General features: G+C 36.0%; 2 protein-coding genes and 1 long non-coding RNA gene across 3 annotated transcripts in view; 2 read left to right on the top strand and 1 right to left on the bottom strand.

Annotated features, from left to right (window-relative positions):
- Positions 1 to 82: 82 nt before the first annotated feature.
- LOC133526135 (leucine-rich repeat and guanylate kinase domain-containing protein-like) lies at positions 83 to 19,566 on the top strand. The gene is made up of 9 exons (XM_061862613.1): positions 83 to 527; positions 5,054 to 5,160; positions 9,528 to 9,767; positions 10,997 to 11,159; positions 11,559 to 11,697; positions 11,775 to 11,987; positions 12,479 to 12,680; positions 15,935 to 16,106; positions 19,287 to 19,566. The coding sequence occupies exons 1-9, from the start codon at positions 296 to 298 to the stop codon at positions 19,382 to 19,384; spliced, it is 1,566 nt and encodes a 521-aa protein (XP_061718597.1). The 5' UTR covers positions 83 to 295; the 3' UTR covers positions 19,385 to 19,566.
- A 522-nt stretch (positions 19,567 to 20,088) lies between these two features.
- Positions 20,089 to 24,977, top strand: part of LOC133526138 (uncharacterized) — a 41,607-nt gene continuing 36,718 nt past the window's right edge. The window contains exon 1 of the mRNA XM_061862618.1: positions 20,089 to 20,288. Coding sequence (XP_061718602.1) covers positions 20,228 to 20,288 — 61 coding nt within the window. The 5' untranslated portion in view covers positions 20,089 to 20,227. The remainder of the gene's footprint in view (positions 20,289 to 24,977) is intronic.
- On the bottom strand, positions 21,579 to 24,653 carry LOC133526504 (uncharacterized). The gene is made up of 2 exons (XR_009800737.1): positions 24,333 to 24,653; positions 21,579 to 24,056 (listed from the first exon to the last, which is right to left on the bottom strand). It is a non-coding gene; the product is annotated as an uncharacterized LOC133526504 (long non-coding RNA).

The raw sequence follows: 24,977 nt of genomic DNA, 5'->3' as shown, positions 1-24,977 counted from the left end.
ATACCAATTTTCACAAATTAACTGTATTTAACACAAACGCAAAATCCAGGCGAGTTATTAAAAATTAATACAAAAATACAAAATCATATTAGTTACAGATGGTACTTATTTTGGGATTCAGGTGCAGCCGGCATACAAAGTTGAGTTATATTAAACAAACCTTAAACTTAAACTACTATATACTATATAGACATTAAAAACATATCCAACTGACAGTAAATGTCAACTTAGTCACCCATTAAAAAGTAAGTGTAAGGAATTATTTAACTGAAGCCTTCATTAAAAATAATTCCTAATGAATGAATCTAGTAGTGAACTGACTTCCAAAACGACCGAGTCGTCAGATGAAATAAACGATTCATCGACAAACGATGAAAACGACGGACCGAGGAAGCCTTTTGTCGTGCGTCACATGATTGGAGACAGGAACGCCGGTGGGAAATTGCTTGTGAGCAACGTGCTGAAAACCTGGACTGAAGTCTCTAGGCTTAACTACCTTGACAGCCTCTCGGAATGTATGGTCGGAAGTAAGCTCAAATCCTAATAAAAAATAATTATTAATTTTATTAGCACCAAATTAAAATCTTAAATATAATCCACTTTATATGTGAGTTATCCTCATTCCTCAACGCAGGGGTCGTCAGGTAGCCACAAATGCAAATCAGCAACTTGCTTCGTCCCAAACACACCAGTGATGATATCCGCAAGAAGAACTTCGTAATATTCCTAATTAGAGATGGAAAAATAGATAGATAGAGATTCATTTGTTACACTGTGAATCTGCTATTAGTAATAGAAGTCAGGCGGTTGCACTCAAGGGTCATAGGTCGAAGTTTCTACCCGTTCCCTCAGGGGTTCCCCAGGGCTCTCACCTGGGGCCTTTTCTATTTGTCCTATATGTAAATGATATTGATACTATCTTTCAGTCTTCATCCCACATACTTTATGCAGACGACACAAAAATATATAAGACTATTAGGAATTATGATGATTGTGTTGCGTTACAATCCGATTTGTCACAATTTGAGGACTATTGTCAGCGAAATCACTTAATTCTAAACGCTGAGAAATGCTACACTATCACATTTTCCCGTAAACATAATCCTATAACTTTCGATTATAAGTTAGCTGGTGGCAGTGTCTCACGGGTGTCGTCGATCCGAGATTTAGGGATTACTCTGGATGCTAAACTCTCCTTTGTTGAACACATAGATAATATTGTGGCGAGAGCATATAAAAAATTAGGAATGATTTTGCGTTTAAGTAAACCATTCAAAAGTACATTCACGTTAAAAGTTTTGTATTACTCTTTCGTCCGTAGTATTTTGGAGTTTGGCAGTGTTGTTTGGAGCCCACATTTTGGCATTCATAAGTCACGACTTGAAAGGATTCAGAAATTTTTTTGTAAGTCCCTTGATTACAGAACCGGCCGCTATAACTGTGATTATTTTTCGTCAGCAGCTAAACATAGTCTCCCTCCATTGGAGAAAAGAAGAGCATATCTAGATGTTTTATTTTTATTTCAAATTATTAGAAATCACATAGATTCTAACCTTTTATTAGATAGCGTTTCCTTCAAAATCTCTCGTTTCCACTCACGTTCTAAACCCACATTTTCTATTTCCTCCTGTGGCACACAGTATGCTAAAAACTCTTTCTTTAGGCGCACTTGTTATTTGTATAATGAATCTCTTAACGATATAGATATTTTTGTTCATAGTTTGTCCGTGTTCAAGAACAAAGTTCGGCAAATTTTGTTTTCTAGAAATTGATCAATTTGGTTCCAGTCATATTTTTCATACTTTTGTATGTTTTCTTAACTTACTTGCATGTAGCACACAACTAAACCGGTAATTTATAATTGCGTAATTTACATTTCCATGTAATAGTTTTCTTAGTAATGTAGGAAACTTTAGGCCTATTTTTAGTTCATTTACTTTAGACATATTTGTAAAAGGCTGTTTGTTTTCTAAATAAATAAAAAAAAAAAAATTACTTGACTCATAATAAACCATAACTTACTTACACAACCTAATAAACATAACAGAAATAGTTTTTTTTGTTGTACCTCATAATAGAAAATCGCTTTTATTGTATCCTTAATCATTCCTTAATTTTCTTGCCTTGTGACTTATCTTGGTCTAACTCAATGTATTCAGGGCCGTCTTAAATTATGCTGGAGCCCTTAAGCACTCAAGAACTTGGGGGCCTTTTGGAAAGTAAAAAAGCGAATAGAACTAACATTCTTCTACTATGATATTCTATTTGTTATGGGTAATCAAATATTTAATATAATATATTATCATTAAATGATATTAGTATGCTGCTGGTTTTTTTGGTTACGATTACGATAATGGTTTCTTTCAGGATTTCTATGCACATAATTGACAAATTACTTAGTCGTTCGTGTATTATAATATTGTTGTTCGCAATTCATTTTTTATTCTCTTAAGCAGCGTAAAAGAATGCCCTCCACTACAATTGGTAAACATTAGCCAAAGGAATATTCTTGTAGCAACTTCTACATTTGGAATAGTTTCCTCTAATTTATCTGACTTTATTAGTTTATGTAAGGTTGGCATATTTATTTCCGCAGCTTGCTCTGGTATTTTTTTTTTAATATTGTCTAAATTAATACAATGCGATTTAAGCTCATATGCATTAATATCTTCATGATAAAATTCTGCAAATTCTTGGCATTGTTTGGTCAACTCGTCAAATTCGGCTGTGAAAACTAAATCGACTATCATTTCTTGGTAAGCTAACTAACTGCTTTGGCTCAGCGATCCAAAAAGAATCTTGGCTTCCGAAATGAGAGAACGCCACCTGTCCCGATCCAGCACTGTTTCCTGCTATGAATTGGCATTCAGCCGACGCAGGTCCGCCTCCACGACATCACACCAGCGGTACCTGGGGCGCCCGATCGGTCGGCGGCCGGTTGGTCGCCCCAAGTACGCTTCCTTGACTGTGCGATCCTCCCCCATTCTGAGTATGTGACCTAGCCAGCGAAGTCTGTGGGATTTAGTTACGCCGAATATTGGGCTCTTGGTAAGCTGCCAAACGAGTTTTTAAATGTGTATCTAATGTCACCAATGTGTCAATTATGGAAGTTTTTATTACAAGAAACTTTTCCTTTTGCCTCTCAACTGTACAGTGTCCGCCGATGCCGACAAAAGGGACCAGTTTATTTCTAAAGACAACAATAAATCGCTGCCAACTTAGCTTGGTCTCACTCTAATACCCGACATAAAAAGTTTAGACTGTGACGAAAAGTAAAAGAAAAAAGGCAAAGATTGACTTGATTTTGTTTCAATTTAGTTAAATAAAATCAACATCATTTTGATTTAGACTACTTACAGTCTGCTGTGCTGTCGAAATCGTTGCAGAGTTATCTTTAATTTATTTAATTTAATTTAACAAATGTAAACAAATATCAAATGACCATTTTGACAATAAAATATTACCTTATGTATGATAGAGTCGAACCACAATAAGTTTTCATGCCAAGGGCTATACGTCAAGTGTGGAGCTTATATAGGGATATATATGCATTCTTACTGCCAATTTGTGCAAAGTTAGCATGGTTAGTCTAACATGTAAAACATCATAGTCATCATATGCCTCGGAGATATAGTGATACGGAGGTCAATTCAAACGTACGTCATGAAATCTGAATGATGTCATTTTGTTATGATTCGTGCATTCCGCTCGCACTTGTTCGTACATGTATATTGGTGTGAGCGATACTCAAGGGCGAATGATGTCAACCAAACATGATTTTGATGTCAAAATGTAAGTTCGTATTTACCTCACGGCCACTATTATATCCTACTTCCTCAGCCTAACACATATATCAATGATATGTCGGGGTTCATTGAGTAGGTCTGTGGAGCAAGGGCGCGGAAAATATGTCCGGAGCTGAGAATGGCCGGCGTTTATCATTCACACCAGATAACCCTTACGTTTTTGCCGTGAAAGCGCGTGCAGGATTTTTAATATTTTCCCTTCTACGATTCCAGGGTTTCTGTTTTTACAAGATTTGTTAGGGATGCGATCCCAGACATTGTATTTTTTTAGGTATAGTCAAAAGATTTAATTTGTGACCCATTTCCTACCTTACCACAGTAACAATAGTATGAGGTCTCTAGCGAATTTCATGTTGTTTGTCACTGTGACAAGGTGCGAAATGGGTCACAAATTAATTTTTTTGACTGTACATATCACGTATACGACTGCAGTCGTTATACACCGTGATCCTATTAAGCCCGACAGACTTTGTATTCTTGACCGTATTGATTTCTTTAATAACTTGGTGAAAAATGCCATTTTAGCAGTTACGTCAAAGATAGTAGTATAATAAATAATATGTTGCCACTAGTGACATGGTTTATACATACCGACTGACAGACATTAAAGTTTTAACGAAAACACGCAATTTTTATCTGTAAATAAAAAAAAACTTTTCTTATTCATTGTAATGTTTTAAGTTTTCGCCAAGATGTACAAAGAAATAACGTGTCGTGTGCAGAAAACGCAATATTTTTTTTACCAAAACTCATACCTACTCGTATAACATTTTTTGATCCTTATGACCTCGGGAATGCGAGGTTAAAATCTTGGGCTTAATAGGCTCACGGTGTAAATCAGTCGTTTTATTTAAATCCGCAATTATTATAAAATAAATATAAATATTAAATCTCGTTTTTTTTCTTTCCTTCTATCGTACCTACCAATGAGTTCCTCGGAAGTATGTACATAAAGAAAATTACGCCTGCAATACCTGCATATATCCGCGAAGAAATTCAAATTCAAAGGTGTGAACATGGGGCTATTATAGCTCGATCCCTAAATAATTATATACATCGTATATATTTAAATATCACGCAATGTAGATACAGTCGACGTCAAAGTTTACAATTTTGCACCTTACTCCTTTGTAATGAGGCGAATAATGTAAAATATCTTTGACGTCGACTGTACATCACAAAGATTTACACGCCTAGCTATCGTTAACTATAAGACTGAATATGTATTGGCCGGATTTGTGTTTTAGGTGGAGTCAGCAGCTTAAAACAAAGTTTACCAACCCGTCGATTAACGCTGCCTTGTCAGTTGCTCGAAGACATACGGAGTCACCCAGAGGACATACCTATCGAAGCAGTAAGCCGTCACTACCACCACACTGTATGATGAAAAAAAAAAATTTTTTTTCAATCTTTTTTTTCAATAGGGTTGTATCCAATTTTTTGAAACGCTTGTTAACGTTCTACAGTGTGTCCCTAGCCATTGGACAAAGCCGAAATGTACATATGCATTAGGGTATTTAGAACCTGTGTACAAAGTATCATAACAACCGGTGTAGCGGTTTCGAAGAAATTAACAAATTACCTTTTTTAGGGTTCCGTAGTCAACTAGGAACCCTTATAGTTTCGCCATGTCCGTCTGTCTGTCTGTCTGTCTGTCTGTCTGTCCGAGGCTTTGCTCCGTGGTCGTTAGTGCTAGAAAGCTGAAATTTGGAATGGGTATATAATCAATAAAGCCAACAAAGTCGTACAATAAAATCAATTTTTTTTTTTTTTAGGGTACCTCCCCTACACGTTAATTGGGGTGAAAATTTTTTTCGCTTCAACCCTAGAGTGTGGGGTATCGTTGGAAAGGTCTTTCAAAACTAATAGGGGTTTTCCAGAAACATTTTTTGATGAAGTGAATATATTCGGAGATAATCGCTCCGAAATAAAAAGAAAATGTGTCCCCCCCCCTCTAACTTTTGAACCATAGGTCCAAAAAATATGAAAAAAATCGTGGAAGTAGAACTTAAGAAAGACATTAAATGAAAACTATAGCGGAAATGATCAGTTTAGCTGTTTTTGAGTTATCGCAAAAAGTTTTCCCTTCATAGTAAAAAGACTTACTTTAATTAGGTACTGATTATGCAAATTTGCCTATTTGTTTAACTCGGGTGAAAGGTACCGTTTCATCCCTTGGTTAACAATTTACTATACTTTAAGCTCCAGTTTAGCTTATTGTGCCGGAAGAGTAACTACGGAACCCTACACTGAGCGTGGCCCGACATGCTCTTGGCCGGTTATTTACTTTGGAACAGCCTGTATATGTTAGTAACTCCTAAGGTAATTTCTTCAAAGAATAAGTATGGAACCTTCTTCGACCTTTTTGGTTATCTTTTTTATTTATGACACTCATAAGCTTCTGACTTTTGAAAAATGTCATCATTATCAAATATTTCGAACAAATTGTCAAAAACACTACCAAAGATTATTCATATACATATTCATATTTATTTCGTAAAGGCATGGTACATTACACGTCAACACATTATAAATATAAGATTAAAACTCAATACATTTTCAATCATTATTATTTAATAAAATGAATCATTAAAAATACATATTATAATGGCAAAAATAATAATAACAGATATAAAAATTAAAGGAAAATAAAACTCAATTAAATGTCACAGAATTCTCGGATGTCATAAAATGCATTATTAACAAGCCATGTCTTTAATTTCTTATAAAAAGAGTTTTATTTTCTATGTTTTGTATGTTATCTGGGATAGCATTGTAGATCTTCGGACCGATTACATAGATTAACACATGTTTCTTTTTGTTGTCGATTATTGCAAATCACTTTTGTTCGTTTTTTTTTATTTTATCTTTTGTTCTAATTAAAAAATATTAACGTCAGAGCATTCCTGAGCAGTAACCCTACCTGGGATTTCAGGGTTTGTCCAATGGCGAAGGTCACCCTGTATGGTTAATATACAGGTTGACCAAACGTTGCCCTAAAATTTAACTTTTACCGTAAAAACGGCTTTAAATATGTTAAATTAACAAAATATATTTTGACCCATACTTTCGCGCCCAAAACGCTCTTTGAAAATTGTATGACGTCACAGTTTACGGTTTGACACATAACTATGTACATACCAAAGAGTAAAGTAAGTATATAGGTACATACACCCGTAACACCACCAAAATGTCTACGGCTTGAGTATTAAATTTTGTACTGAGAACAGACAACGGAGGGCCTACTGCAAAAACTGAAAATCGGATATTGTGGGGATCTTTCACTTTTACTCTTACCAAGACGTAATTAGAATTTCGATTCGACGAACTTCGATTTTCGCGGTTATATTTGATTGACATTGGGCAATGTCAATCCGTGAGTTGTAACGTCATCAGAATCTTCAATGTCGTTTCGACTTGGGTCACCTGACATGTGTTAAAATATATTTTAAATTCAATATTTACAAAAATATGCTCATTAGAGGTCCACTAAAGGTAGTTTAACATGTTCCTATAATCCATAAGAATTTATTGGGATACTATTCTGGCCTAAGATTTGTAGATGGAAACAACCCTATTGACAACATTTTAATTTTCTGACCCTATATTTTTATTGGTTCTCTACATTTTAATTGAAACAAGGACTACACTAATAGTTTATTTTTTCCACTAGGATTGGTATTTCATTTATAATATTTTTTTAAATGTGTACTTATTCTAAAATGGCGTAACTCCAGTTCTACGCTAGAATCTAGGTCTTATCACAATAGAAAAAAAAACATGACTTAATTCAATATTTTCAAACTAGTCGGTTGTTGTGATAAAACAATGTTGATAAAAACGAATGTAAAGTAATTAAATATTTGTACCGATATCTTCGACGAATCATTTTTGCTATTTTTGCAGTAGGTAAGGGAAGAAACAGTATTTGGTATACTTTGGAGGAGTATATACCTCATCAATTCATATGGCTTTGTCCATTTTAAAAACGATTATTAGATAGTAACTTAATTATATAAATAAATTTCTCTTTGTTTTGAAATTCAATCAATACGTCGTATTTAATTGACAATGTCAAATCCAATATTATGACAGCCAATTTTTTTTCGTTTTGAATGGCAATGGCATTTCACCTATTGTGCCGTAGAATTGTTAAAATCACAACATTTTTTTTATTGTTTTGTATTTTTTGTAATAAGCCATATTAAATTTATATGAATATATTGCAGTGTTCAGGAAGAAAAATACTTCCAAATCATATGTAAAATTTCAAGTTTTATAAAAATGAAATGTTCTCAATTCAAAAAGAAACTCGCTTCATATTCCAGAACTTCGGCTTCGAAAATTGAAAATTCTTTCACGTTTACGGGCTTCGGAAAACGACACGAAATCTGTTCGTGTACATTATTAATTATCATATTTTTCCAACTCCGAATCAGGCATACCTGAAAGTTGTTTGGCGTTGCATGTAAAATTCATGAATGTAAACTTCGGCATGAAATATTGTCGTCAACAACCCCCTTGGCAATATAATATGCGGCGCAGGTAAAAGGGCCGTTAAACATCTTTTGAGGTGATGTAGGGCTCAAAAGTAACGGCAGGATCGCGTCCCCACCAATTTGATGTACGTCCCCTTGAGTAGGGTCACATTTCATCACTCGCCGCGACTGGTATTTCCCCGAGGTAAAAATATCTTATCGGATGTCGTTTTAACTTAAAATATTCGTACTGTGATTTTGCCAACCGAGAGAAATCTGAGAGCTCATTTGAAAGGATAACAAATTTTGTTGAGTTGCGTTTGTTTGGGTCTGATTAAGTCTTTGTTCAATTACCGTACCCCTTACATATTATAGGATTCTTACCTCTTTATCACAAGAAAATAACGTTATATTAAGTTAAGGTCTCATCCCAAATATTATATTTAAGGAGTGGTTCAGTAAAAAAGTGGCAGTGAATTATGTAGTATATTTTTTTTTTTTATTAATTATGTAGCAATTAATTTTTTTCAGTAATCTGTAGATAAAATACTACAACAACAACAATAAAATCATATTTCGAAATATCAGATTGTTTGAGTTTTCTCATTTTTATTGCAATGTACTTCGTAACTTTTTGTACAACACAATTTGACAATCTCCACCTGCCGTTTTCCGCAATGCCACACTTGAATTTCAATTTTCACAACTAGTTGTATGCTTTTAGGAATATCATCTAACGAGTAAATTATACCAATAAACTGGAGTTCCTCTTCGGTAATCAGGAAGTCTCTCCAATCTAACCTCTGACAGAGGTTTTTCTATGGGAGACAAATTTCTGTAAAAATCGCAAATACACACAAATGGGAATTCCATGTAACTACCTCAAAGTAAAGTCAAATCAAAACATAAAACAATTTAATAATCTATTAAGTAGCTTATCAAACTTAAAGAAAAAACTATATTTATGAGAAATACCTCATAAATTCTCTCAAAAGACGCTGTTCAAAAAGTCTTAGGAGACATGTAATATAAAAGGCGAAAACTTCAATTCATCCTTTTATTTTAAACACGATTGTATTTAATAGTATGTACAGATTACTACAAAAATGCTCTACTTAAAAATTATCACTAAATAACATGAACAATTTACATAATGTGCTGCTACTTTTTTTCTGAAGCACTCCTTAATAGATATACTTACTACATGTGCGACATAGCCATAACAGAATGAATCCATTCTTAGTTCCCACATAACGTGACACCATTGATGAACGAAGAACAACTCTGGGGCTGCTTCTACAACTTCCCTGAGCTATACGAGGACACGTACTCGCCGTCGGTGCGCGTGCTCCGACTGTGCGACGTGGCCGAGCTGGTCGGCGGGGTCCTCACGAGAGACATGGTCGCCGCCTGCCTCACCTACCTGCACCGTATTCCGATACTGGAAGACTACGTTTACATCAAATTGAACCTCACAGGAAAGGTTAAATCGACCCTTGTTTCTCTAATTTGTAAAACCATCTTGTGACTACAGTGTCTGTAAAATCCTATAAAATAAAGAATTATTATAGAACATTCTTACACAGATTGACTAAGCCCCACAGTAAGCTCAAGAAGGCTGGTGTTGTGGGCACTCATACAATGATATATATAATATACAAATACATAGAAAACACCCAAGACTCAGGAACAAATATCTGTGCTCATCACACAAACATATGCCCTTACCGGGATTCGAACCCAGAACCATCGGCTTCATAAGCAGGGTCACTTAAGGGAGGGGGAAGGCTTGTGTTGTGGGCACTGTTACCTATTGATTTATGTACCAGCATTTTTAGAAAAATGTACTTGAGTATTTAATGTAATAAACTTTATTAAAGCCCGTTTAGACGGGGAATTATCTTGCATACGGCTTTCTTTACAATGCGGACTATTGATTTAATTGTAAATTAAGATACTCTCATTTTTAGGGTTCCGTACCAAAGAGGTACAAAAGAAACCCTTATGGTGCGACTCTGTCCGTCCGTCTGTCACATCGAAAAATATATCTAGAACCACTTAAGCTATCGATTTTAAATTTGGAATAGTTATGAACAACGCTTATATTGATAGTTTTATTTCTATTAACTATGGAAAATGCCCAATATGAAGAGGGGGCAAATTTTTAAAGTCTAGTAGTAAGGTAAGCCTGGTCTTTCAAAGACTAGGTCAAGTGGGGTAGGTATCATTTGAAAGAGCTCAAAATGTACATTCAAAAACATTTTGTTTTTCATACCAAAAAAAAAAAAATGAAGGAAAATGTGAAAAAAATACATAATATTAACATTACTATACATTTTATACGAAAAATATAATGAGACCTTTATCTTGTTATTTTTTTTTAATAATAAAAAACCCTTCCGATTGCTGTTTGCAATTTAACCAACTTTACGTGTGTTCATGTGTAATACATGATTTTTTTATGATTACATTAAATACACCGTTTTCAAATATAAGATCAATTTTTGAAATCGGTTCACATGATAGAGAATTATCCTCGACAATTTACTTACTTACACAATTATACTTAGTATAGGTACTGTTCAAGTCTTTCGCCTTTATATAGTAGGTAACACGAGATAATTCAAAGATTGTACGGAACCCTCGGTGCTCGAGTAAAACGATCTTACTTGACCGGTTTTTTCTCTCTCTTAACGCCTGTTTCAATTACAGCGATTGCAAAATATTGACATACTGCAACATTATAAGTATTTGGTATACTTGGATTTATCGTCGAATCTGCTGTCAAACCTAAGTGTTCTGTCGCACCTTCTCTACCTGCAATATCTGTCCGTGGATTTCAACAGACTGGAAACCGTATTGGAGTATAGCACACGTAAATAAAACATTAGTCTAGTATCGATACGTGAGTTGGATTACCTGTCCCGGGTGTAGAGACGGAAAGGTTAACGGTAACGTAATGTACCCAGCGGTCCCGCTCGCGCTCAATTCGATAGCTCTCGTTTGGCTCGTGCTCAGCGAAAACCGTTCCCGATGCAATGCGGGAAACGTGGTCCCGTCTTGGCACAAAACAGTGGGTTTTATCCATTACAGAAGATTTTCCTATTTACCGACTGGCTTGTTCACTGATCTCCTCATTTCCAGCGACTTCGTCGTAAGCCAACATCGCGTACCGCACCTGATTTTTCTAACCGAAAAAGCAATCGATTCTGCGAAAACAATCTGACTTAAGTAGAAATACTACAAAATCTTAAATAGTCGTTTTCTGTTTCAGCGCAATGGTTTCTCACAGAAGTTCATTATAAATACAACTCAGTGAAAAAGATAAGAGACCTAGCCATGTTTTGGTCGATTACTATTTTAGACTTGTCTCACAACAACATCAAAAGTATAAGCGGTCTGCAAAGTTTAAGGTTTAATTCATATTATTTTTGTTGTAAGTTACACGTTTGCTCACAAACAAGTACCTACTCATGACAAACTTTTCTAGATATCTTCGTCATCTAGATTTATCGTTTAACCACATCCAGCGCTTGGAAAATTTGAGCCATCTACGATTATTGTGGATGGATGTGTCTTACAATAACATTTCGAGTTTCGAACTAGGATCCAACGAGGGACTTTGGACGTTACTGCAACTTGATTATCTAAATTTGAACGAAAATAATTTAAAGTCCATGAAGATATTTTCGGGATGTACGAGGTATGTATCTGTATGTATGAGATAGATATTTATTTATAGTATTTTTAACATTAGAAAAACTTACATTATATTGAAGTACATAAGTAATAGATACTATTTTTAAAGCGTTTTTCAATTAAGAGACACGTATAGATTGTTTACTCTTTTTCTAATGCTAAAAAAAAACGAAATATAAAAGTACCTAAGCATAATACACAGGGCCGTGCTTAAAATAAATAGACACTATAGCTACCAACTTTCCAGAATAACGTAACTAAGCTTAAGCTAAGTATTATTATAATCATCAAAGTTTTATATTATATAATGCTGTCCCATTTTATAACCTCCACACGTTCATTAGAAAGGATTATGTTGAGTTTGACGCTTGACCCTTCCGACGCGCATGCTCGACCAGCAACATTTTTTTTCTTAATTGCTATAAAACATACTCTACGAGTTACGCTGTATTTCAACCTTAACATACTGTGTATTCGAAATCACTTCATTCGCAGACTACGCGAACTCCACGCCCGCAACAACAGGCTCGGCTCGCTGCTTGAGCTGGCAGTTTACATGCGCCAGCTGCGACGGCTCACCGTGCTCGATCTTCGCGCCAACCCCATCTGCGAGGCGCCCGGATACGCGCACGTCATATGCGATACCTTTCCGCTGCTCCTCAACCTGGACGCTACGGATCTTGATCCTGTCCTTCAAGTAATTACTATCTTATCAAGTACTAAATTAAAATAATATACGGATATGAGGAAGCTAGAGAACTTGGTATTTTGTCTACAATATTAGACACATCAGTTAGACTAATTTTGACCTAAATCCGTGCTACGATACGTAAAAACAGTCACGCAACTTAACCGCTATCAAGTAATTTAATCAGTGGAGTGCAGTCGACCGTGTTTTGTGTTTAAATCTTTATCTATGAGATATTGTCGCTGCTCCTAAACTTAGATGCTATGGAACTGGATCCAGTCCATAAGGTACGCAACACTCAGCTACTTACAGTAGATCTATGTCTACCCCCATCTGCGCTGTAGGTACCTGGCTATGTTTCTTGTACTGGAATGTTGTGGACCTTGATCCTGATGAAGTTGGAGAGTATTAAGATAAGAGGAGTTAAAGATACGAGTAAGTACAATACTCATTTTTCTACTCCAGCGTTGTAATCTGTCAGTGAAATGGCTGTCAAATGTATTGAAATCGTACACAATTTTCCCAACTAAAGACTCATGTTGCGGCAAATGTAGTAAGAAATATTTTAAGCTATTTCCAACAAAATAAACCCAATTTGGTCCACATAGACTATCAAGTGAAAGAAAAGGTAGTCATATCACACATCAAATATCACACATAAAAAGTCACATATCAAAAGTCAAAGCGCTGGCGCAAGATAGGAAAAACTGGAAGATAATCCACCGACAAGAGAATAACTGAGAGTTCGTGATGATGAGACCTTTTACATAGGTCTTGACATACAGGTGGCCAAAGTTGCTTATTTTTTTTCGATATCAGTAGTAGGAATATTTATTATACAAGATTAAACATAGTTTAGACTTGGTAACCAGCAAAGGGTACAGCAGGATAGCCTAGGAAAAATTTCCCCCAGCGATTTTGGGCCGAAACTGTAATCAAACGATGCCTTGTGGGAAGGTTATACTCTGCACAAAGTTTCATCCCTCTGTTACCCCCTGGGGGTGAAAAACACCCGATTAACCCCAAAACTGTTTTAATTATTTTTTCCTAACCTATGAAAGTGACGAATTTCAAATTTTGTACAAATATTAATAAGACTAAAAGGTACGTGCAAAAAAAATATTAACCCCCTAACCATTGAAATTCTTGTAAAAAAACAAAAATAAAAAAATAATCACCTGTATATCAAGTTTGGCTCATGGTACACACACCATTTTTTTTTTTTCAAAAATGAACCAGTTTATATTCTACATTATACAAAAGTTTCATGGACCTACTCCAGAAGGAACATTTTTTCCTAGGCTATCCTGCTACACCCTTTTGATAACTACTAGGGCTCTGAAATAGTATACAATAAACCACGCTCAAGACCTCTCGTTCAGTATCAGGTGCATAAACTCCTATTGTTAGATATGTACCTACCTTACCTACCTACATGTGTGTCTTACGTTGCTAAAGCATTCGCTTAATACTAAGATTGGTATACTATTTCTTAGACATGCGCGAAACAGTGCTTCAAAAAGTAATGCTATATCACATCACTTTTTCGAAAACGTAATGTTACACTGAGATATCACATCACTTATCACTCGAAACGAAACATTTACCCGAACGAACGAATACAGCGCGCGGGCGCGCGCGTGATGGCAACGTCACACTCATCACAGTACCAACTACATTACGCAGCGAGTGTTAGGACTCTAGGGCGTATCATATCGGCGCGACGATCTATTACGCATTGCGTTTTGTCACCGCCATGTGATAGATCGTTTTTGTTAATGTTTTTATTTTTATAGTCGTAAAATATGCATCATAGATAAAAAATAAAAGAAAATATCTGTTAATTAATGAGATAACGCCATCGAGAGTCACATGGTAGTATTTTTTTTTTTGGGTATACTGATACGAGAATGTACTGTAAACACTAGCTCACTATTAAATTAAAGATAAATAAGTAACTTCACTCGTGCTTAATTTAGTTTGCTGCGAAAGTCCACCAAACCAAACATTTCACGACAATAATAAACAGTAAATACGTTTTTGTTCGTCAAGCTCAAACTCGCAAGCGAATTATCATTTAGCCGCATCCTAATAGGTAAAATACTAAAAACATTGTAACGCATTACAGTTTTAAATAGATTGTAGGTGCAAAAATTCGTTATCGTATCAATTTAATGAAATTTGCAATAACTCAAATGCGACTGCTACCGACCGGCCGAGCGGACCGATCCGAAGTGTTCCGAAAGCATTGCGAAATGAGAGCGAGCGAGCAGTGAGTGCGGGTGCGAGCGGGATAGCAAAGTAATGATAGCATGGCAAACAAACATCACACATCACACCATCACGTCTCATTGCTCATTATACATTACGCGGATCGTACTTGAACGGACCTTTCGTACCGACTACCGGCGCGTCAATCTATATTTATGCTTTACGAGTTTACGCGCGCTTCGGCCAGTCATGTGCTCGAGTGATGTTTGAAGTAATGCTTGGTTTCTCGGAGTGATGCGTAATGCAATATTACGCGTTTGAGTGATATCTCATTTGTGATGTTACGCGCATTACTTACACATGACTACTATTTCTCTGGTGTGTCGTGTCGTAATGTGATATGACATTTATATACTTAACGTGAATTTCACAAGACATACCTGGAATTTCACAAGAGATACCAGAAATGTAATGTGTATAAATGTCATCCATGGGTGCAAGATGCAAATCGCTCACGCTCCGTAGCGTAGCGTAGTCATCTCTCTCTATCACTCTTCCATATTAGTGCGACAGTGACAGTTGCGTTTCGTTCGCTATGGAGCGTTAGCGATTGGCATCTTGTCTACGCACCCTGTTGCGCATCATATTGAACTCGTAGCTTCAGTTGTAGTTTTAAAAATAAAATTCACCTTTTTTTGACATGTGCGGCATGTTTGCGGTATTCGTTGATATTTGTGGTCATCACTGGCTTGATTGTAAACTTCTGGTTTAACACATATATATTTTACGTACTAGCTGCGCTGCGGTGATGTGGTTATATTAAAACCATTGAAATCATATTCATTAAATTTCCGGATGACTTGCTTATGTGATAAATAAAAGTAGGCAACATTATTGTTAATCTTTTGACACAAAGCAATGTTTTCGAACGCTTGAAAAGAGCTCGAATTTGAATTCGTTTCAGTATCAAAAAAGCTCCTTACAACGTTCCTTAGTACATCGTGCTTGTACCTATATATTATTGGTTTTAAAATTACATTTATTTCAAACAGAGCCGATTCAAAATGGATACGTGCCCGGACGTGAGCACGTTTGCGTCTCGCCGCCTGCTGCGGATGCTGTACGTGGAACAGTTGTCTCGCGCCCGCGTGTCCGTGACACCGCCCGCGGACACGGAAGAAGTTCCCCTTGTCGTGCTGGTCGGAGAAGAAGCCGTTGGCAAAGGTACCGTGAAATGCTATATGTGGAATAACTGTCACGTCACACAGAGGGGTTCCCATCGTTGTGCTCTTCGGAGAAGAGGCCGTGGGCAAAGATATCGCGAACATAGTTCTCCATATCATCTTATCATCTTTCCTGCTTGCAACTTAAATAAGGCCTACGCAGTCTGCTTTTTGGTAACCTGATCCAAAGAATTTTCGCAAGCTTTTGGACCCCTTTTTACGATAACGATTGCTATCTGTTTTTTCAACCCAGCTAGTTGTGCTTGCATAAAACATAAAAACGTCAAAATATGGCGTTCGCTGAACAAAAGATTTCCTTTGGCAGAAATTGATGCACCCAGATTTTTGATGCACGCATTTCATGAGCTGCAACTACGACTTAGACGAAAAGCTTACGAGCGGGCCGTATGCTTGTTTGCCACCGTCGTAGTATAAAAGAAGTTCAACATTTCCTTTGCCAATAAATATTAAATTATAATTCGTATGTAACTTTCAAGACGTAAGTTGTTTGTAAGCGCTTGGTCACTGGCACTCATATTTTTACGGATACCTATTTGTACGGATAAGGAAAAGAAGTCGTCCGCCTATCTTTGTAGAGTCAAATTGTCGTTTTGAGGTCGCCCGCACGAGTACACGGAAGTTCCGAAATTCGTGTACGTTAACAAACTTGCCGTCAACATATTCTTTCCGATATATTTGGAACAGCTGTTACGGACGTATCCGTTACGCCCGCGGACACGATGGAAATGCCCCTCGTCATGCTCGTCGGACAAGAGGTCCTGCGCAAATACTTGCACACTGTTTTCAGACTGTTTAATATTATGAATGATTCTATAGTATTTTTTCGCAGTTCGACCGTTTAACCTTGAACGCTGTAAGGTGCAAAGGGTTCGTAGTTGTCGGCGGGGTGTATTTTAAATTCATATCTATTATTTTATTTCTTGACTAACTATCTGCTACTAATCGCGTTACCTGGAGACAAAAATATATTTTATTTATTTAATCGTATGGCATATTATACAGATACAGAGAAATCATAAGTCGACCTCCAGAGAATTAATCCACTTGATAGCTTCGTCGTTTAGTTTATGAATACAAAAATATATGAATATTTTGTTTGTAGAAGCAATTCCCTCGCATTTACTGTACAAATCATGTATTTTCCACACACCATTACTCCGTAACGAAATAACAAAACTGTATAGACATAACTACGATATTAAGTACGCTGCCGGTAAGAGAATCCGGTTCATATCTACGGAACATACCTATATAAGACGTAAACCGTCAGATGATAACGCTGTAGTCATATTTCATGTAATGCCTTCCTTCTCGTTTCTTGTTTTTAACTGACTTCAAGATTTTAAAAGGAAGAGGTTCTCAATTCGGTTGTATGTTTTTAGGGTTCCGTAGCCAACTGGCAAAAAACGGAACCCTTATATATTCGTCATGTCCGTCTGTCTGTCCGATTTTTTGCTTATTTTTTATTTATTGAAACCGATCGATTTTGAGATTGATCCCATTTTTGTCAAAGCTCAGTTCTGATGATGGGATCCAGGAGGAATCGAGGGAATAATTGCATTTTCAGGGGCCCATCTAGTGGGCGGCGAGTCACCGCCTGCCTCGATAACTAGTGAAAACATTGTTATGGCAGGTGTCCGAACGTCTTTGCAATGGTTATTGCAGACGTTAGGACAATGAGGCTGGGTTCAGCCTCATTGTCCTCCCAAACTTCAATCCATAGACCGTTATACTGTTCACTTTACTACAATAGTCCCAATGCCTGTTGCGATCGGTTCATAGGTGTCTATTGTTGCGCCCGTGAACGGGTTCCAGCAGGCGTTCTACATGACATTAAAGCTCTCCAAGAGGCCTCTACGTGTTGGATCTATATCCCCACGCAAGCCTATCAAAAGACCGGGATTTATAGGCCGGTGAAATCCAAGGAGATACAATAATAATAATAATTCTACATGACATTAAAGCTCTCCAAGAGGCCTCTACGTGTTGGATCTATATCCCCACGCAAGCCTATCAAAAGACCGGGATTTATAGGCCCGTGAAATCCAAGGAGATACAATAATAATAATAATAAAATTATTTATTGCACACTACATAAAAAACAGATACAGAAATTAGATTAGTGATTTTTGTATTTTTATATTTTTTTTTTTCTAAAAACCTTGCATTTGTAATTAAATAGTGCTATTTGTTGAAATGGAAATTCTCATGAAGACCAGAATGGAACTCCTCTACGACAAAAGATTTTAAAGTCTTGAGGCTAATTATAATTGTTATGAGATGCACTATGGTTGTAAATAGTTTCAATAGCATTTCAAACTGTTTTGTGAAATCGTTCTTTTTTTCTTTTTTTTATAAAAGGTTATTTCCATCCATGCCATACTATAAGCCTATTGGTCCTAATTATTATAAAACCTTAAGAGGTAAAATCGTCCCGGGTTAACGTTTGTGAAACTTTTGTACATGTTACGATCGTTGTTTGATTAAAATGTTTATGAACAGTAGAGCCACTTTGATAGCTGGCTATTAAATAGAGATATGCCTCAATAAGGCGAAAGGTTCCTACGAGGTTTGGACAGAGCAAGTTTAACGGGCGCCCAATATTAATATCAAAACTTATTGATAGTTAGTAAGGGATACGCCAAGTGCCTGACTGTCTGGGCGACTGTTAACCTTTCACTGTACCTTTTTTAAGCTCATACTGAAATAACCGTCCTGTCCTGTCCAGTCTTGCACAGTTTATATTCCCTATTTTCTGTTCTATTGGCATTAATTTTAATATAATAGGTTACAATCAGTAGGTATTTAAAATTAATTTATGCACAATGAAATTTACTTTGGAGTACCTATCTTGATCAAAGTCATAAAACACATATATCAATCATTACCCCTAACTTTAAATCTTATAACTACGACACCTCTGTGTCGACATCGACGTGCATATACTGCATATACAAATAGTAATATCTTGTTTTGAATTTGTTGTGGATGATGATGTTACAGATGCTGCAGCTTTCTGAAATAAAATCATCAAACTAGATTTACATTTATTTAAACTGCATGCTATAAATGCTATGAATCCCGGTTTACGTCCACTATAACCCATTCACGAAGCATAAACCTGTTGCAATATTGGTATGATGCACCGAAAATGTTGCAGGCTCTCTGGCGCGCCGACTTGCTACCGAATGCGACTCGAAGATAAAACTGGGCCGCCAGCACACAACAGCTGTTTTTCATAACCCGGTATTTAAGTAAATAATTGATTTTTATTTTTTTTAACGCTGCTTTTTCATGCTTAAAGGCTCAGTTTCATTGGTCGATAAATCGGTCGATATACAGAGTGCTGTGACTACGGGCAGGCGATATAACGTCTAAAATCTCCGGCACCCCGCATACGAGCCCTATCGACCAATAAACACAGTTTCGCTAATGCAGACCAGAAGACATGCGTTATAACAATCTCTGGTACCCCGCAATGGAAACACCTAAAATGAGCCTTTTTATGAAGCTCGAGCCTCGCGGCTTGTTGCCAATTTTTAAGATGAAATGCTAATGAGCTCTAAATCTTAGACAATAAAACATTTTTTTTATTTTATTTACTTTATTTCAGGCCAATTTGCCCATAGATTGTTAGTTATATACAGACTTACAATACTAGTGTTAGTACATCTTAACCTAGGTCTCACGGCTTCATTTGGGGTCTTGGTACACAGGACGATGAGCTGACGCCCAGTGACAAAAAAATGGACAGTCCCATCTCTCCAATAATAGTTACATTTTAAGCTAAAAAGTTTTGTCATGAAAATCCTTAGGTACATCTTATTCACAGCAATGCGAATTCAAACGTATTTTAGTTAAGTTTATTTAAAAACCTCCCTTTTATGTGTTGGAGTCTCTACGTTCAACTCTTGCATGTATAATCCTGCTAAAACAGTTTGTGAACACGGCATTCTCGGAATTGATCAATGGTTCATTTATTCTATTTCATATTATGCCAAACTGCTGCCTGCTGACAGTTGTCTTAAATTTTGTTAAGGATTTTTAAGTTTACTTCACCAGGGTCACTATATAGAAGTTTCTCGGCAAAAATTCGATGACATGTTGCTAGCGGGCGAGTTCCTCACCTACAGCGAGATGGATGGCGAATCGTATGGACTGAGTAAGTAATACATTTTTCATATGTTCTGAAAGTGGCTCATTGTTGATCTTTAAAGTGTGCAAAAAGTGATATGTTTCTGCTCTAGTGCAGAGCTGTTTACTCCTCTATGTCCTCGACCCATAAGCAGCTAGGTCGAAACAAATGGAAAAATATTGTTTTATTTACCCGCCTGGAACAATTGGTACCTGATTGTTCTGATTTGACTAATCCCTCATTCGATCTTTTTTTTATCAAAAATGATATACCTAAACAATTTGTGTTCAACTAAAATTTTCTATTGTTGAACTGTAATTACATTGATTTCATAAGGTGGGAACAATTAAAAAATATTCTTTAAACATGTAATTTGCGTAAGTGTATTACACACGAATTACAAAATCTTATACACAACCACACACACCACATTTACAACATTTTATGACCTTGAATGGGTTTTTTCAAAGTAACCTATTTGTCATTATTCGTGTAATTTTTATTAATATTTTTAATAACTGCTGTATGAGAAATGCCGTTACTACTGGTAGTTTCAGAACGAAAAAGTAGATAATTAAAAAGTAAAGCCTGATAACAGTTTATTTAACCCTGAGATAGTGTCGCTGCAAACAGCTTACGTATGGCAATAATGTGCGTACGTCATGTATAATCGGGGTAGTGGGTAGTGGGTAGGGGTAGCTCGTATAATGTCAAAACATTGCTTATAGAGAATTCGGTTCTTTCAATTTACCTATTCGTCAAAATCTGATTCTAAATATTCAATATTTATATATTCTTCGTTTTCTGACTCTGACGAATTCTGATTGTCATCAGATGTTGTGTCGCTTTCAGGACCACCAACCTCGATTATAAAACGTTCAGTCTCCAATTCGATTATAGGACCTTAATTCCAATAATCGTCTTCAATTTTTTTAACATGGTCACAGAAATTGCTCCAATTTTCTTGAGTTACTTCCTATACGATAATGATTTATTAAAATTTTTAATCATTAATGATATAGACTGAATTCAAAATAATTTACATAATTTAACTAAATTCTTAAAATAAGTTTTATACCTGATAACTATCTTTAACAAGCTTTAGAAGGGCCAAAATACTTTTTAATGCCTAATCCGAGCACACAAATTTCGATAAAAAATAAAAATAAAATATTAAATTTCTTTGTTTTTTTAGGTAAATATAGATTAGTTATAGTTCGATTTATAATATACATACCTCTGCAGCGATAGTTTTAATGAGTTTATTATATTTCTGGCAACTAATATATCAAGGTGTCAAGAAATTAAACAACAGCGTTACTTTTTTACAAAATTAACTTTTTTATAAAATTGCACAATCAGACTTTTCAATATGTCAGTTTTAAACTGTAACGCTTACATTTAGCTCTTAGTAAGTTAAATCACAGAAATAATCAGTTTCATGGAGTATTCTTAATAATTAAGATTACTGCGTTACCAAAGTGTCATTTTAAAACTTAAACTTTCCTATTAATAACAAAAAACAACTTATATTGAATACCACCTAATGGCATAACCTTCCACTTTGGATCTATAATACGTACGTAAGAGGTTCAGGCATTTAAGATCACTAGAAGCCCATGTATTACTGAAATTACTACAATAATCGAAGGGACACAAAAGTAACGCAGTAGTAAGCTTAGTAACACAGTAGTATTTTCTTACATACTATACTTAGTACTTTCTATAGAGATCTGTTATAATGATAAAACAAAACAAAATTTTACTTCTTAAGACGTGATATAGTATCAAGTAACTCAAATAACTTCAAAAACAACAAACTTAGCAAATTTAATACAAATAATTCAGTCTTACTTTTCATATACGTTAATTGCTTCATCGTAATGAAAATATACCCTTTTACCTTTTACGATAACTTTAGGGTTAGGAACAATTTCCAAGATGTTATCGTAAGGCTCGTAAGAAATATCAGTCTCCACTGCTTTGAATCTTTTGCCAGTTTTATCTACCATCTTGTAAAACATAATTTACAGTACATATGGGGCTACTTTATAGCACTAGTGCGAGAAGTAGCATATTATGTTACTGTGTCGAACATTTAAAGGGCCATATGTACTGTAAAACGTTGTACGATACATGTGCGAATAGGAAATTCGCAACTCGTGTCGATTTAAAACACTCCCTTCGGTCGTGTTTTAATTTATCGCCACTCGTTTCGAATTTCCTATTTTTCGCACTTGTATCGTAATGTACTATTTTACGTCTCCTTCTTCATCGACTTCACTTTTAGCAACGCCGAGGTAAGTGTAGTGTTTGTCTTTGACAGAAGACACTTTTATAAAAACATGGACACCGTCAGATATTTTTGAAGGATGAACATTTTCCTTTTCACTCAGCTGCATTTCGTTTATATTAGAAACCGATGGTTGACTAAATCTTACTAAAGGTTCGTCGTCAGAGTTGGAAGATGAGGAATTAACCGTATTATAATATGATCTTCTAGGTACGGCAACGACATTAGAAATGTCGTCTAGGACTGATTCCTCATCCGATTCAAAGGAAAGAATATCTTCTCTAAGTGTATTAATGACAGGAACAGGAACAGGCTGATGTGTTTTTGGATTCATGCAACGGCAAAAACCCCTTTCGCAAAAGCAACTGAGGTCTCTGTATTGGAGTTCACCGGGAGTGTCAATAAAAACTTGATGTACTTGCATAGTACCCTGGAGTGGCACTAGGTTTTTAGGTAGTGCTTTTCCAACGATTTGAATGTCGCTTTTAGTCAGTAAGTACATTCGAACCTTGCTCAAATCCTTCAAAGTGTAATAAAAAGCTTCTGCATCAGAAATATCGGAACCAGCAGCTACTTTTTCATCTGCGGTGCGTTTGAGGTAGCCACCAACGCCATCAGCAGCCCCTTTTCCATGACCAGCCTCAAAGAATTCTGAAGAAAGAATCAGGGTTTTCTTTTTTGAATGAACGAAATAGGCCTTTCATCCGTGGCGTGTCCAGTTAATGGCGCTTCTGTATTTTTATTTTTTTAAAGGTGACAGTTTCCCGTTTACCCGCCGTAGCTCTAGAAACATCATCACGGTCAAAAAAGCTTTTAATATTATCAACCAGAGGCTTTTTCCCTAAAGGGTTATTCTGTCGTTTCATCACTTTCATCTGATCAATGCCCAAAGTCTCGCGTATAATACTAATCTTCATTTTAGACTTGGCTATGCCTTCTCCTTGGAAAATTCGTTTTAAGGCGTTCTACTCTCTCACTGACTCCAAACTTTTGTAATGGTCTTTGATTGCATTAGATTAGATATCGTTGAATACTTGTTTTGGTTAAGCTTATTTATTTTTTTCGTGTCTTTGATTGTGGCTTTAGCTCGTTGGTATCTCTTTTTGTATTTATCGCACTGCCGTTTCATCTTTTCGAGTTCTTCCTGAATTTTCAGATTTTTTCTGTAAACTGCAGAACGATCTCTTCGTATTTGTCTTCGGCCTCTAGATCTCGGTGAAACTGGAGTTCCTGACCGTGGGCTGGACGCCGGTGTAATGTTCATAATTTGTTGAGCACACTTTTGACGTTCTCGTCGTTTCTTGTTCGCAGTCTTCCATTTACGCTTGATATTTCTGTGTTCACGCTCTGTCATATCTATTACAAGTTTTTTATTTGCGTGGTACCTTTCAAGATGTTTTGTTTTTGGCTTCAGCATTTTTATAGGCTCCAACTTTAATTTAAGCCTATAACGACGTTGCTTTTCTGCGTGCGTTAACGCCATTTAGTGCAGAAGCTTCTTTCTGTGAAGAAAGAAAGAGTATTTTTGCATTTCGGTCTTAATAACATATTTCTAACATTAAAGATAATAAAAAACGCAACTGCGTTACCTTTACAACAACTGCGTTACTTTTTTCTAGTAACGCAGTGTAGCAGTTACGCAGTTGTAAATATTTGACTGCGTTGTAAATATTAACTAAAAAGAATAACAAAATGCAAATATTCTAACACTGACAGAAACAAAGCATGACTAACTGCGTATTAAAATAACAATAGTGTAAAATATCGTCAGTACGTACCTTTCGACAGCGGTAACTCAGCGGCCACGCAATAAACACACCCACCTCTCTCAACGACTGTGACGCGACTGATCCGGCTAGCGGTCTCCCCGCCGCGCAGTTGCTATCATTCGTTCTAATAGTTACAATAAGTCGAACGAAATGAAGTGAAATAAAATGTTACACACTCACTTTAAGGTTTATTTTCATATAGCAACGCAAGGTAGTTACGATTTTGTTCTTTGTTGGGGACACAGACTAAATAATTTTTTATTCCATGAAATATTTAATGTAAAAAATATCGATTGGCGTTGTAATAAGGTTCAAATGTTACATTTTCATAGGGACATTTAAGATTCAACGCCACCTAGGAAATATTGGGAGAAATAGCTAAGTACATCTTGACACAGTGCTCAAGGACAGCAATATTTTGTACTAAGAATGACTGCGTTACCAAAAATTACAACGTTGTTACCGCAATTTTAGGAAAAATAACATATTTTCCCAGTCAAATCTTGTTTTCTGCGTTAGAAAATAATGTTATATTTCGATATAAGTATACTTTTTGCGCAATTTTGTACTGATATCCCATAAAATTAATTATTCTTTCGGAGGGACCAGTTTTTAGGCATCAAAAAGTATTTTGGCCCAGAAAAGCCTTATTAT

Source organism: Cydia pomonella, chromosome 16, assembly GCF_033807575.1.
Source record: "Cydia pomonella isolate Wapato2018A chromosome 16, ilCydPomo1, whole genome shotgun sequence".
Taxonomy (NCBI): domain Eukaryota; kingdom Metazoa; phylum Arthropoda; class Insecta; order Lepidoptera; family Tortricidae; genus Cydia; species Cydia pomonella.
Note: the sequence above shows the minus strand (reverse complement) of the source record. Positions and strands in the feature narration are given on the sequence as shown.